The following is a 14532-nucleotide window of genomic DNA, read 5'->3' on the forward strand; positions in this document are numbered from 1 at the left end:
AAAAAGAGTGGAATAATCAAGAATTACACGTCTGGACTGAAGAGAATCTACGTTAAAATATTTAAGTCTTGCCTCATACGTGTCCAATCTCTTGCGCATTCCGAACTGCGTGCTCAAGTTGCGGAGAAACCGTCTTTGGACATTTTCAATTGCATCAATGTGGCAATTATAATAGGGTGACCATATAACCGAACAATACTCTAGATGGCTGCGGACCAAGGAAGAATATAGAGTTACCATACTAGTTGAATTTTTGAATGGTTCTGACACTCTATTAACGAAACCCAGCATTCTGTTTGCTTTGGCGACTATGCGTTCGTAATGTACCGAAAAATTCAGTTTGGAGTCGAACCAAACACCAAGATCATTAACCTTATCCTGCTGTATTAGTATGACATTGTTTATATTGTAGGGATATTTAATAGGTTTTTTTTTCTTGGTGAATGTAATAATGTGACACTTGTCAACGTTTAAATGCATATTGTTTCTATCGCACCATAAGCATAGTCGGTCTATGTCCTGCTGCAATGCGATACAGTCATGTATAGAGTTTATCTCACAATATAGTTTTAAGTCATCAGCATACGCTAGACACGGACAGGAAATTGAATCGACAAGATCATTTACAAATAATATGAACAAAAGAGGACCCAAATTAGAGCCCTGAGGTATGCCTGAAGTAGGTTCAAAAGGAACAGAGTCATACCCGTACACAGCTACAAGCTGCATGCGGTTTCTCAGGTAAGAGTCAAGCCAGCGCAGAAGTGAGCCATGAACACCGAGGTGATTAGCCTTACGACAAAGAATCTCATGATCAACCTTGTCAAAGGCTTTAGCGAAATCGGTATATATAGAGTCCACTTGGGAAGGTTTATTAAAGGCTGTATTCAAGTAATGTACGTACGTTAATAGGTTGGAAGAGGTTGAACGGCTCCTAACAAAACCATGCTGCCTGGGACTGATTACATGTTTTAAATGAAAATACAGACGTTCATAAACCAGTGTTTCGAAGATTTTTGAGAAACACGAGAGAATGCTGATGGGCCTATAATTTTTGACATCGGATTTACAACCAGATTTATGGATTGGCGTAATTTTGGTCATCTTCCATAATTGGGGAAAGTAACCAGTGTTAAGGCTTTTATTAAATATAATATTTATTAAATATAATCTTTCATTCATTCTTTCGTTCATTTCATATCGGATGATTCCGGTGACGTTTCAGATTTGAAGTTTCTAGAAATGGGACGTTGTAAAATCGAATCAAAAAATCGATTTAAATATCTTATCGAAATAATTTGTAAGGAAGAGAAAATCGATATACAAAAAATAATTTCATAACAAATAATAGACAAAATAAAAAGGATTCAATTATTATATTACTAAGTTACCAAAAGAACTATACAACAAATAAAAAATCAACAACAACCAAACAAAAACTCAACAACAAAGCATAAAATCAATTGCAACGAAACGAAATTGGAACAATCACTCAAAAAACATCGCGTAAAGCTCAAAACAAGAGAAAACGACCCGCATACAAGATGCTCGCACTCGTATTCACGCGAGATACACAATAGTCGATTCGATTTATCGGTTTTATGATGTAAATCTCTATAAATAAAATATTCCGTTTTACGCATCAAGTAATTGGGGCAATTTATTTTTATCTTTATAATTTTATTTTCTTTCTACTTAATATACTGTAATTTTTATTTAAAATTACAATTGCAACAATATTGTTTGTTGTTACATTATGACAAAATTACTGTTTAATTTTATAACCTGGTATGAGACGGTAGACTCCTGTGCCAAATTGGCTTCCCGCATAGGTTCAACTCAACACTCCAATTTGTACTCCCACGACCTTTGCCTACTCCCAGAATCCCTTCTTCGTGATCGTTGGTCGAAGTAATGGGAGATATCCCAAAAAGAAAAGGGCAAATATTATGCGGACATCCAACCCCAAATTCTTACAATACGATGGTTTTTCAAATTCCGAACAGCAGATAAAAAAACTACGTCAACAATATGCCGGCTTCGCTTAGGTCACGCGTGTACTCCTATTCATTTGGCTAAACTTAGGATAAAAGATAACTCATTATGTGAATGCGGTCTAGACGAAGGAAACGTGGACCAGATATTTTTTGACTGCCCTAAATTACGGGAACACCGTAATTTAGGGCTATATCTATATGACATCCTCCCTCCCTCTATCCCTCGTCCTACTTCCTTTAAATGCCTTTTGGCCCTATCCTCTCACCCAAAAATGTATCATATTCTTTTTAAATTCATACATGTAAATCATATTAAACTATAAATATTATTCATGCACTAACACTATATTTATCATTATATATACATGTTTCTAACGACTTGTGTTGTCTAATTTGTGCCGTTTCCTTTGTTCTAGAATTCAATTTGTGCAAAAGTCTCTTCGATTCTCCCTCTGAGTCACCGAACAAAATTCTAACACACCGGCCATAACTTTTATGAAGCTAGAAAACGGACACTGGCAGAATTGAGGCTTTGTAGTCTCACAAGCCATTCATTAAGAAAAAAAAAATGTCTTTCTAATTTGTGTCTGCGTGCTAGGAAAAAAAAAAATTCAGTTTGAGAGATTGCAGCTTTGATGTTTGCTCTCGTTTTGAAAATAATTTTTTCTCTTAGATTCAACAAATTCGTTTAACATTTATCCAAAAACATACAATGGGCGACGTAAACAACATTATATATAAATTGCTTATCAAACAATACGATTTTTGTTGTTTATGTTTCAATACTTTAATGGAAAAAATAGTTTACTTCGACGATGAAGTGATTTATTATGAGAATTGTGATCATTACAGCTTTAAAATATCTGAAATACTGTCGTCTGTACTCGGTGAAGAGGTAAGCGGCAAATAACTTAGTGTAATTGAATAAAAACATGTTTAAAGGTTAGAAAATTTTATTGTCCAATGTTTTCATGTGATTCTGTTTCTATGGTCCTACCGTATTGAGACCACAGTTGGTTCAGTACGCAGTACTTTATTGCATTCCCAAAAGTTTACAATGTAGCAGGTGGACATTCATAAATTAAGTGACCTTGTTGGGCACAGCAAAAACACAGTTCATGTACTTTTTTCCTCTCGGGGGAAATCCTCCTTGGGCACCTCTCCGCCGCGGGGGCAGTGGAAATTCTAAGCCTAGTTTATGAATTCTAATGGTTAAAATCCCACAGTAGCCTTCTCGGCTGTGCACCAGAACCCCCAGCATCTGTTTTCTCTTCACGACGAAGCGGGTCACACCGCCCCGTTGTCCTCCTCACAGCTGCCAAACGTACTAACGCATAGAGCCCCTGCTGCGATCCGCAGTCGTGAATGTAGCCGCCGCTGAGCGGGTTCGGCCCTCTCCCAATCACGTTCAGCGAACTCCTTTGAAGCGTCACTGCTTCAAAAAAGGAGACCCAGGCCCGCATTATCATGTGTACATCGTGCTAACTGCTGAGCCATCAAGATAAGAATAATGCATCTTCCTGTTGTAATGCCTTTATATCTTTTGGATGTGAAGGGTTCCAAATTACAATTAACCCCATAACGGATTATAACGTAATATAATTTTATTTACAGGTCTTTGAAAATGTATCAGCATTTGAAGCTATTTGCATCCAATGCTCAACATCAGCAATAAACAGCTTCAGATTTAAAAGAGAAATAAAGGAAAACAACCAATGTCTAACGAACATGATCGAGCTCCTCAATGGAAGTTTCCAGGACTTCCCAGAAGAATTTAAAAGGAGCTTTAAAAGCCTTTATGTTACTTTAAATCCTGAGTTACAAATTAGCAGTCAGTATTATGATAATGTAGTATGTGAAGATACATATTCTGCTTTACGCAGATATTATGCTATTTCAAACTATAAGGACAAAAATATTTATTCCATTTCAAAGAGTAAAGACAGGATTAAAAAGGAGAATAAAGGCGTTTCAAATACATCAAAAGCAGAAATTGCAAAAAAAAGTAGACACTTTACAAGCAGGCTAAAAGTTGGTACATTAGATATGTTGCATAATAGAGATGACTTGTCAAATATACAATGTAAGGAGTGTTTGGCTACTTTTCAATCATTTACATCTCTACGCAGTCATTTTTTGAGAATACATGCACCGAAAAACTTCAAATGTGATGAATGCCCAAAGACTTTTGGATCAGCAGGAATTTTATCTACTCACAAAATGGAAAGCCACAATGCTGGTTTAGTATGCGCTGAATGCGGAAAGGTGTTCAACCATCGGAATACATTGAAAATGCATGAAAAAAGCCACTATGTAAGACTTATGTGCCAAATATGTGGTAGAGTTTATAAAAATCACAATACGTATAAAAAGCATATTGATAATCAAATCTGTGAGGCTCCTACGAGGCGGTCTCAAGCTGATGCAAAGTTCGAGTGTGATTACTGCCATAAAAAATATTCCCAAAAAATGACTTTACGAGTACACATTCAGTATGAACATGGGAACTATAAGTATCTTGAATGTAAATGGTGCAATAAGAAATTTTGGTGCAAAAGTCGTTTAAATGCACATATAGTTAAACATACAAAGGAACGGAATTTTACATGCACAACATGTAATGGAAAATTTGTTACTAAAGAGTCATTATTATATCATACTCGCATTCATACAGGGGAACGTCCATATAAATGCCCCCATTGTGATTGTAGATTCCTCAATTCATCTCGTAGAGCTACTCATGTTAGAAGTCAACACATGGATCCGATTGTGCAGTGCGATATTTGTCAAGCAAAATTCAAATCGTTCCACTTCTTGCATAAGCATAAAAAGTTACATAACGAGCTGGATATCAAACCAACCAATAAATCAGAGAAAGGTCAAAGACAGATAAGTGAGAAACATTTAGTCAAAAGAGGTGAAGCTATAGGAAAAGTAATATTTGTTACGGACCAATTAACTTCTGAAAATATTAAATTAGATTTGGGTGATGAGGAAAATGTGGAACTAAAATCCAATACAGACCGATCTGAGTATGTGTATCAATATCAATTTGGTGACGGGCAAGATTTGGAACAAGATCAACAAATATATCTTGAAGTTACAGACGATGATGATGTTATAAAAGTTTCTGAAAACATTGAAGTGTAATTAGATCATGTGTTGTTCATGTTTGGAAATGTTGGACCAATATTGTTAAGAAAACTGAAATTGTGGTATTAATCAGGAAAATCTTGAACTAGAAGCTTTAGGGCGCATTTATTCGACGCAATTTTATCGCGCTCACCCCCCGATTGGAGCCCGCGTTGCCGCCGCGCATGACCGCGTGCATCTAACTGTCATGGCAAAATACGCTCTATTTGTTTAGCTTTTACGTTTTAATTTTAAAGAACGTCTTGGGCACGCGGGCGAGTCTAGCTTGAATTTGGTCTACGCGGCGGCGGCGGTCGCGAGGTTGTATTATTCAAAGGAATTTAAATCTTGTTGCTTAGATAAAAGAGTAAGTAAATAAAATTCAGATTCACTGTTAATGTACATGAAGGCGTGGTAACTGGGCGGTCGCCGCGCGGAATCTGTCGGCACTTAAGAGTTCTGCAATAGCAGTATGAGTGTCTAGAACAAGTTATCCATGTATTCTCATTTACTCCTTACATATATATAGAACAAATATATTTATTGTAATATAGATTTTATGATTCACGTAATATTCCTATGTTACATTAATTCATCATTTGATATCGAATATATTTCTTTATATATAATTTTGAATAGAACTAATAAATTGTAAATAACATAACATACACAAGTTACATTTAAATTGTACATTTCGCAGTTTGATGTTTAGCACAAGGTTTGTAATATATTAAATTAGTTTAGAACTTATAGTATGCACTATTTATACAGATTATTACACAGTTGTAATATACTGTTAATAAGAAAACTTGCAAAAGTATTTCTCGCAATTGGTTCTACTCTAATCAATCATCTGTCTAATTTTATTTGTTAATTAGACACTACTTAGTGTATTTAGTTTTGTTACGAGTTTACTTAATAAATTATGGAAGAGTACATTAATATGCTGTTTCATTATAATATTGGTATAGAGTACTAGAAAAACCGACCTCAAAAGTCATTCATCCCCTAGATTACCACTCTTCGAGGTGGAATAGTTTCTTGAAATTGAAGTGGGAAGTAGTGGTACTGAGGTACCCACTTTCCAACAAAAAAAGAATCGTCAAAATCGGTTCACAAAGCTATTCGCGCCAATTTTTTTTACTCATAACTTTTTTATGATATGTATATGTATGTACATACTGCCTATAGTTTTGTAAATATCATTAATAATACGTGTAACTTAGGAACAAAGTCAGACGCCGACCACACTGTGATCCGGGTGCACTAATGCGAGTGTCGTCGCGCGTCGCCAGGCGTTGTAGTTGAGAAATAGGACGCGACGCGACGCTTCGACTCTGCGCCAGTGTGAGTTGAGCCTTACGAAAACGTAAGGTGTTGCCCTAAAATCGAATCGCTACTCTATACTTTTAGGGTCGTATTCCAGAACTCTACTCAATAATCAAGTCAGGACTTGAGTATGATTTAAAGCACTAGAAATCATACTCAAGTCCTTGCCATTAGGGTCGTATTTCCAGTGCTTGAAATGATACTCAAGTCTTAACCTGAGCATTGAGTGGAGTTCTGGAATACGACCTTTATTAAAAAACTAACAAAGGGTTATGTAAACAGATTATACAAAAAACTGTCATACAGCATAATTGAGTCAATTAAAATAAATTGTATGTGGTATTGTGTGTTCAATTACGATGCACGGTAATATATCAAGAGGCTGTATGGTAGCACCTTTGCATTCCTAAATAAATGGGTAAAAACTTATGATAAAAATGTGATGCACGAATATACATGACCATATGCTGTAAAAGAAGCGGTAAAGTAAACGAAATTACTTTGAAGTGAAATTACTTCACTAGTTTGTTGTAGAACTCATTTTCGCGAAGAAAATATAAACAATACAAAAAATAGAATTAACAAAAAAGGATTTCGAAGTACTTTCGTTTATTTTACCGCCTTTTTCAAATATTTGGTACAGGTATAATCGTGCATTTTATTCTTTTCATAAGTTTTTACCCATCTATTTAGGAAGGCAAATGTTTTACCAAACAGCCTCTTCATACAATACTGAGCACCTTGTTCTAAAGAGGCTGTATGGTAAATAAGTAATAGGCAATTAAGGTGAATTCACAATGAACGATTCTGGCAATATTTTGCCGCATGTTATCGCGTTCCACGTTATGACCTTGAGTTGACCAATTAGGAGCTAAGGTCGCAGCACCTGATTGGTCAACTCAAAGTCATGTCGCGCAACGCGATAAATTGCGGCTAAATACATGTATAAATGTGATGTGAAATAATGATAAAATGTGAATCCACCTTTACAAGCGCTAATGTTATAGCAGTTGGCCTCATGACAGTTTTTTTAGTCTGTTTATAAAGCTTTTTGCATTTATAAGTATAGAGCAGGAATTTGATTTTGGGTCAACACCTTACATATCGTCGGGGACTGTGCAATTACGTATAACTAGTATTGGATAATTCCGTGGAATTTTACAAATTACTTTAACATTGAAAATTTTTAGACGTTTACAGGTTCTCAAGCTATAAAAATTTATAAAGGCACAAGTTTAGATTCTAAACGTGTTTTAGATTGTCAAAATAAAGTCAATTTTGTTGGTTTGTCTGTGGCGGTGGAATTCGTGTTTTTGTTATGCTTTTTTAAATTTTATGCCAATTGTACGACTATAACCAATTAAATGTGCAAGGAAATGCATTTAAAATGACGTTCCTTGAAGATACGCTTATCATTCTCGTATCCCAGGTACTTTACATAAATTTTCAGGTTATGTTTTGGTACTTTACGTATCCTATTTTTTAATAAATTTACTACAACTTCACTGCAAGGACTAGACTTTTGGTATTAACATTAATATGTAATTTTCTCTATGTTGATATTATCCCAACAATATTTACATTACCGGTTAAGTAAAACTTATGTTTCCAAGTAGGTACCTACATTGCTTTCTCACTTTTTATATATGAAAATTCCATAAAATGAAATAAGAAAACTTTGCCTACAAAGTCATTACTATTTAGGCCTTTCAGAAGATATAGACTTGTGAGCTTTATTAACCTGCTTTCAGAAACTAATTGCACAATTTTCACTGTTGGGTTGTTGAATTTTCTTGTTATTATTATTTCCCTTATGGCGGCTACTAGGTTGTGGCCAGTGTCAGTTACGAATAGAGGTGGGCGTTTAAACGACAAGCACTTAAAACGTTTGCTTTTTAAAATAAGCATGTAAGCTCGCTTTTCAATATAAGCATAAACGTTGGTCAGTTCAATATGCAACAATTTTAGTTTTTACTACGTGCTTATGTTTCAAGTCCCGCCATCTATATTTCCTAAATAAATGAATTCGTCAATGTGAATAAAATTTTATAAATAAAAATAAGACTCGTGTTTACTAATATATAAACTTACGTATCTTAAAACTTTAGTGATCTATTCTTGCTTTCGCTATCAACATAATGTTGCCAGCTTTTTGTAACATAAAAGTCTATGCACTTAAACATTTTTCTAAACAATTTTGTAAGCTTCAAACTAAAAAGTGTTTAAGTTAAAAACATTTAAATAGCACAGTATTAAATAGTCAGTTAATATAGATTAAAAAATGCCGACGTTAAGGCAGCAGCAAGATATTTATATACAGTGTGGCTAATGTAAATTGTATCTAGTAAAGTTTTGTAAAATTGTCCCCAAGTGTATTCACTGCAAAGGACAGTGACCCCGCCACTCGCTTCATCGAGCGACATGTAATCTTTCTTGATCTTTTATTCTCCTTTTTTTAAATTACGTTTATGTACTAGTATTGTTATAATTTACTAATTATTTACATTAGTTAGAAAATTTGACTGAAAAAAGATTTTTTGTAAGTTAGTTTTGATACTTACCAACTTTAGGTTACATGAAAGTGGTGCTAGAAGTACCTAGCTCCACAGTTGGCAGTCTTCGTACTGGAGCCAGCCACAGATATGCAGGGTTTTGTTTCAACTTAGCACATTCTTCACAACAGAAAAAGCAGAAAGAAACCAGAGACTGACCCCTCCTACGTAAAGTATTGTAAGTCGAAAATGCCAAGTTTACAGGGGAGTGTTTTAAAGTTTTGAATTCACTGAAATGGGCACAACATGTGACTAATAAATTGTAAAATGATAAAATAAATTGTGGTTGTAGATCTAACCGATTACTAGGATTTTATAATACTCTATGTGAGTAACAAGCTCTGCCGAATAAAACTGTGTTATGCTCATTTTAGTGAATTCAAAACTTTAAAATGCTCCCTTGAAAAGTTGGCAATTTTAAACATACGATACTTTACGTAGGAGGGTTCGAGACGATTTTTGCGCGCAATTTTTCGACACTCGTAATCTGCGTAAACTAAACGTTTCACATCATGCCATAAGAACGCAATTGATGGTAATACAGGGTCTGCTGAACTGTTAGTGGTTTTTTTTGCATTAACTCTTGTTTACTTAACGAACCACATAGCATTTCGTGAGAAACTAGAACGTATGCGCGATATCAGCGGAACGTAGACGCAATACGTAAGGTCGTGTGATGATCTACCAATCACGCGCTCGATACGATACTCCCCCCCGTCCCTACTCGTACCTTACCACCTAATATATCTAAAATGCAATTTTCTGCGCATGGGTCATTGTTCAAATGGTTGCCGGTACCTGTGGCACGTGTAGTGCAAGCCTTTGGATCAAAGGTGGTTACCGCAATTAAATAAAAACTAAGAATTTAGGAAACTTATTTTCGATTTATTTCTTTAGTGATTTGGGTTCAGTTTTGGATACAGAATGACCTCTGTAAATATGGCGAGAATGCAAATCAACACATTGTATATGTTTTAATGTTGGCGTTTTTGATCAATATTAACTGACTGTGTTCTTCGAAACTGTTGTTCAATATTAGCTGACTGTGTTCTTCGAAACTGTTGATCAATATTAACCGACTGTTCTCTTCGGAACTGACACTGGCCCACACCTAGTGGCCAGTATTAAGGAAATAATAATAATAATAATAACTACCTTGATCATACTGACACTGGTGATGATCGCCATAATTTTTATAATATTCTTACAAAATTAATACTGGCTCAAGTGTAGTGGCCGCCATAAAGGAAATAATAATAATAAATACTTTGCTGTTGCCTAAACGTCGGCGTCAACATGCATCATAATAACTGACACTGACCCAAGCCTAGTGGCCGCCATTTAGGAAATAATAATAAATGATTAAAAAATTCTAGGAATTTCTCTTTGTTAACCCGTCATGAGTTAGGACTCATGACATGATGAGAGACACAGTGTCTCTAATGATTTTGGTAAAAAATTTACAGTGCCAAAATTATTGTATCATACAGTGTATCTTTTATGATTGTACATAGCCCTATGTACTATAAGTTTCCGGAACTGGCCACTTACATAAACAATATTTAATAAGTAATTACAAATAAGTAATTACAACATTTGAAAATGGAACTCTTTGGCTGTAGAATACAGTTTGTTTCATCTGTCTCTTGCTTTTACATTGTAGCGTCATTTTGGAAATTGGGTGTCTGCATCACCATGGATTTAATTAGTGAACATTTTCGTACTATGATTTTCTACGACTTTAAGTGTAATTGAACAGCTCAGCGGAGCTTCGCTCGGCTTCAAACTGCTTTTGGTGATGAAGCACCATGCAAGACGACTATTTATAGCTGGTTTGCAGAATTCAAACGCGGTCGTGTGAATCCCAGTGATGAATTTCGTGATGGTGGGTCGTCCACTGCTGTGAACAACAAAAACATCGATGCTGTGCCCTATGATCAAAACAGACAGGCATGTGACATACCAAGAGATTCGGGCATCTTTAGGCATAGGCATGAGTTAAATACAATCAATACTACACAAACATTTGGGTGTGAAAAAGCTGTGCTCTCGGTGGATCCCACACAATTTGATTGAGACTCAAAAACGGGTCGCTTCACTTGGTGCAATGCCATGCTTGCCAGATTCAACGAAGGGGCGTCAAATTTGGTATGGTACATAGTAACAGGTGACGATACATGGATTTATAGTTACGATCCCAAAACAAAGCAGCAATCGAGCGTATGGATCTTTCGAGATGAGCCGAAACCAACCAAAGTGGCGCGCGTGCAAAGTGCCTCTAAGCGGATGATTGCTTCTTTTTTAAATAAAACTGAACACGTGGCTACTCTTGCTTTGAAGAATCGTTGTACCGTGAATAGTGATACGTACACGACCATTTGTTTGCCGGAAGTTATTGACAAACTCCGTAAAAATAACCGTAAACGCCGTATCATCTTGCACCACGATAATGCTAGTTCAAGACAAATGAATTTGAAGGTGAACAACGTTGACCTTACGAGCCATCTCGCGTACAGTCCCGACCTGGCACCTTTTGTGTCTTTTATTTATTTCCAAAAATTAAGAACCAGTTATGCGGTCAACGATTTTGATCACCTGTAGAGGCTGTCGAAGAGTATGAAAAATATGTGCCAGAGATTGTCACGGAGTGGCATAAATGTTTTTAAAATGGTTAATTCGTATGAAAAAGTGCATCAACGCTAACGGAGACTATTTTGAGAAACAATAAATTCATTTCGGACCATTAATAGTATTTTTTCTTATTCATTCCGAAAACTTATAGTGCGCCCCACGTATATGTGGATGCGGAACGGGTTTATGGATTTTTGCTCACAAATGTCATTTACAATATATGTTTTAAAATATCTTACATAGAAATAGCATAAAAGAGTTAAATGAATCCCTTCTGTGGATTTTTATCATCTAAGTTTATAAAAAGTAGTATTTAGTAGTATTGCAATATTTTTAAACTTCAACAAGAACAAATGGCTAATTTTGATTGTTATTATTATTTTCAATTTAAAACAGAATGACGCTACGAGCTCTATAACCAAAATAGATCCACAACGAATATCACAAACTTTTAACCCGTCACGTATACTAGAGACCCACTTTATTACTAACACTTAGGTAGCTACATCGTATCTATATTTTAATTCCAGACTGTATTTTTCGTGGGTGGTTGGATTTTCTTCGTAAAACAGCTGTTCAGGGATTATGAAGTCCACCATCTGCTTGTGCAACTCATTTTCTCAGTGACGTTTGCACTTAGTTGCACCATGTTTGAATTGATCATTTTTGAAATCATTGGATATTTGGATTCTAGGTAAGATTTTAATCTTATTCTTCTAATTTATCTTGTCAGGCTAAAAACTATGATATAACAAGACAATTAATGTAAATTAGTGATGCAACAGACCCCTGCATCTGCTTCTGCAACAGCGGAAGTTCCGTACGCTTTTTCACATCTGTTTCCGTTTCTGCTTCCGCAACTTTTGTCAGAAGTTTAAAATTTAAAATCGGAACAAGCGCGCGCTATTGGCTGTCTCAATCAGATTTAATTTAGATAGCCAATAGCGCACGTAGCCAATAGAGTTCATGAATGTGTGCATACGTAAACAGCGCGCGGCCAGCGCCCACATATACAAGCCGTGCTGTTATATTTGTACGGAGTAAAACTACTTGTTATATTATACTATGCTCAAACTCTATATTGTAATATTAATCAGAGATGGCCGACTGCGTTTGCAAGACATGTTATGAAAATGTTTTGATTACAGCTCGAGATATTTCCACTGGAATTTAGGACTATATTCCCTGCTCTTCATGGTGATAGCATTAATACCTTTCTACATAGCATACTTCTGCATCAGCAATGTCAGATTTGGTAAGGTTATGATTTGCAATACTTATTTTTAATCGACCGTAAAAAAAGGAGGTTCTCAATTCGACTATATGTTTTTTTGTATGTATGTTACGCGATAACTTTGTGAACCGATTATGTTGATTCTTTTTTTTTTGTTGGAAAGAGGGTACCTCAGTAGTTTACTTCAGATTTCTTTTTAAAGAAAATGTTCCAACTCGAAGAGTGGCAACTAAGGGATGAATTTCTTTTGAGGTCGGTTTTTTGGTACTCTGTATTGAGATTATATTAAATAACGTCGTGATGCTTTAAGCGGGAAGAGCTAGACCGACTGTCGTCAGACGAAAAATAAAACGATAAAAATGTGACGACAGATTCGAAACGAAACGAGAAACGATTCTGTTGTGCAAACGACAAGGTGGCTGCCGTGAACCGATAAACTGTCGTCGTCTAGTGGGAACATAGACACGACAGTCGTTCAATGATAAAATAAACGCCTACGACACAGTCATGACAGACAGTCGTGATATGGGAACAGGTTAGATGCGACAGTCGTCCAACGATAAATAAAACGTTACGACACAATGGAAAAGCGCCCTATGTGATACAATACACATTTTGCGTATCATCATTGATCCGAAGCTACTTTAAATTGGCGTTTAAACAATAGTTCTGTATGATATTTCTTTTATTATGTTTTCAGTATCTCAAAACATGATCAGACCACTAACAACAATGATTTGGTTCATCTATTTATATTTTTTCTGGAAGCTCGGGGATCCATTTCCCATTTTGAGTCCAAAACAGGTAAGTTTCTTATGTAAAAATTGTTTGCTATCAATATTTTATTTTTATTGGAATATCATGATGTGATTACTAAGTTTTCAATAAATAAATAAATATTGGACAACATCACATACATAGCTCCGAAGTAAGTAGTAGTATACTACTATACTATAGTAGTAGCAGTAGAACTCCTTGTGAATGAGTTCGTCCAGGGAAGTACCTTGCCTATTTCTGCCGCCAAGCAGTAGTGCCAGCATTACTGTGTTCTTGCACATGGGATTTGTCAACTTACGTCTCAGGGTGACGGGCGCAGAGGATTTAATGTTCTGAGTGGCACTGCAACTGGAGAGGCGTGTAGCTCACCATCACGACTAGTTCGTGCCTTCACTTGATATTATAAAAATAGTAACTAAAGTAATCGACGACGTCGACGGTACCAGAAACACACAGACCCGAGAAAATATTGAAAAGTTGTTTCTACATTGGCCCGGTCGAGGATTATATCTGGGACCTCTGAGATGGATCATGAAAACCGATGTGCAAGTCACTCGACCACGGAGGTCGTCTATGATATTCTATAATATTCATAATTTTTTAGTGAAAATACTAGTTTATTATTATAAACTATATAATTTATAAAAATTATTATAAACTGCCTCTATGGCCGCACGGTTACTATGCTGGTCTGCCACGCAGAGGGCTCGGTTTCCATGTTCATATATTTGTCAATTTCTTAAATACGTTTAAGAAAGAAGTGGGAGAACTGTCATTCTAGTGGTTCTAATGCATATTTTTATTATTGTTTTTGGGTCTGTAATGTCAACATTTTGATAGTATAATGTATTATATTATTGTATATTATTATATATACACT

The 14532-nt window shown here is 35.7% G+C and overlaps 2 protein-coding genes across 2 annotated transcripts in view; both read left to right on the plus strand.

The window, feature by feature from the left end:
* The first annotated feature begins 4124 nt into the window (after positions 1-4124).
* LOC113233646 (gastrula zinc finger protein XlCGF7.1-like) lies at positions 4125-5816 on the plus strand. The gene has a single exon (XM_026468813.1). The coding sequence runs from the start codon at positions 4218-4220 to the stop codon at positions 5145-5147; it is 930 nt and encodes a 309-aa protein (XP_026324598.1). The 5' UTR covers positions 4125-4217; the 3' UTR covers positions 5148-5816.
* A 6349-nt stretch (positions 5817-12165) lies between these two features.
* Positions 12166-14532, plus strand: part of LOC113233518 (Golgi pH regulator) — a gene marked incomplete at its 5' end in the record, with an annotated part of 7099 nt that continues 4732 nt past the window's right edge. Inside the window, 3 exons of the mRNA XM_026468640.1 lie at positions 12166-12335; positions 12790-12896; positions 13576-13679. Of these exons, the coding sequence (XP_026324425.1) occupies positions 12166-12335; positions 12790-12896; positions 13576-13679 (381 nt within the window). The remainder of the gene's footprint in view (positions 12336-12789; positions 12897-13575; positions 13680-14532) is intronic.

Source organism: Hyposmocoma kahamanoa, unplaced genomic scaffold (genome assembly GCF_003589595.1).
Source record: "Hyposmocoma kahamanoa isolate Upper Pololo Valley unplaced genomic scaffold, ASM358959v1 79, whole genome shotgun sequence".
Lineage (NCBI taxonomy): Eukaryota > Metazoa > Arthropoda > Insecta > Lepidoptera > Cosmopterigidae > Hyposmocoma > Hyposmocoma kahamanoa.

Bases quoted from the DNA above. Each gene is read 5' to 3' on its own strand.
- LOC113233646 (XM_026468813.1), top strand. From the start codon at position 4,218: ATGGAAAGCCACAATGCTGGTTTAGTATGCGCTGAATGCGGAAAGGTG.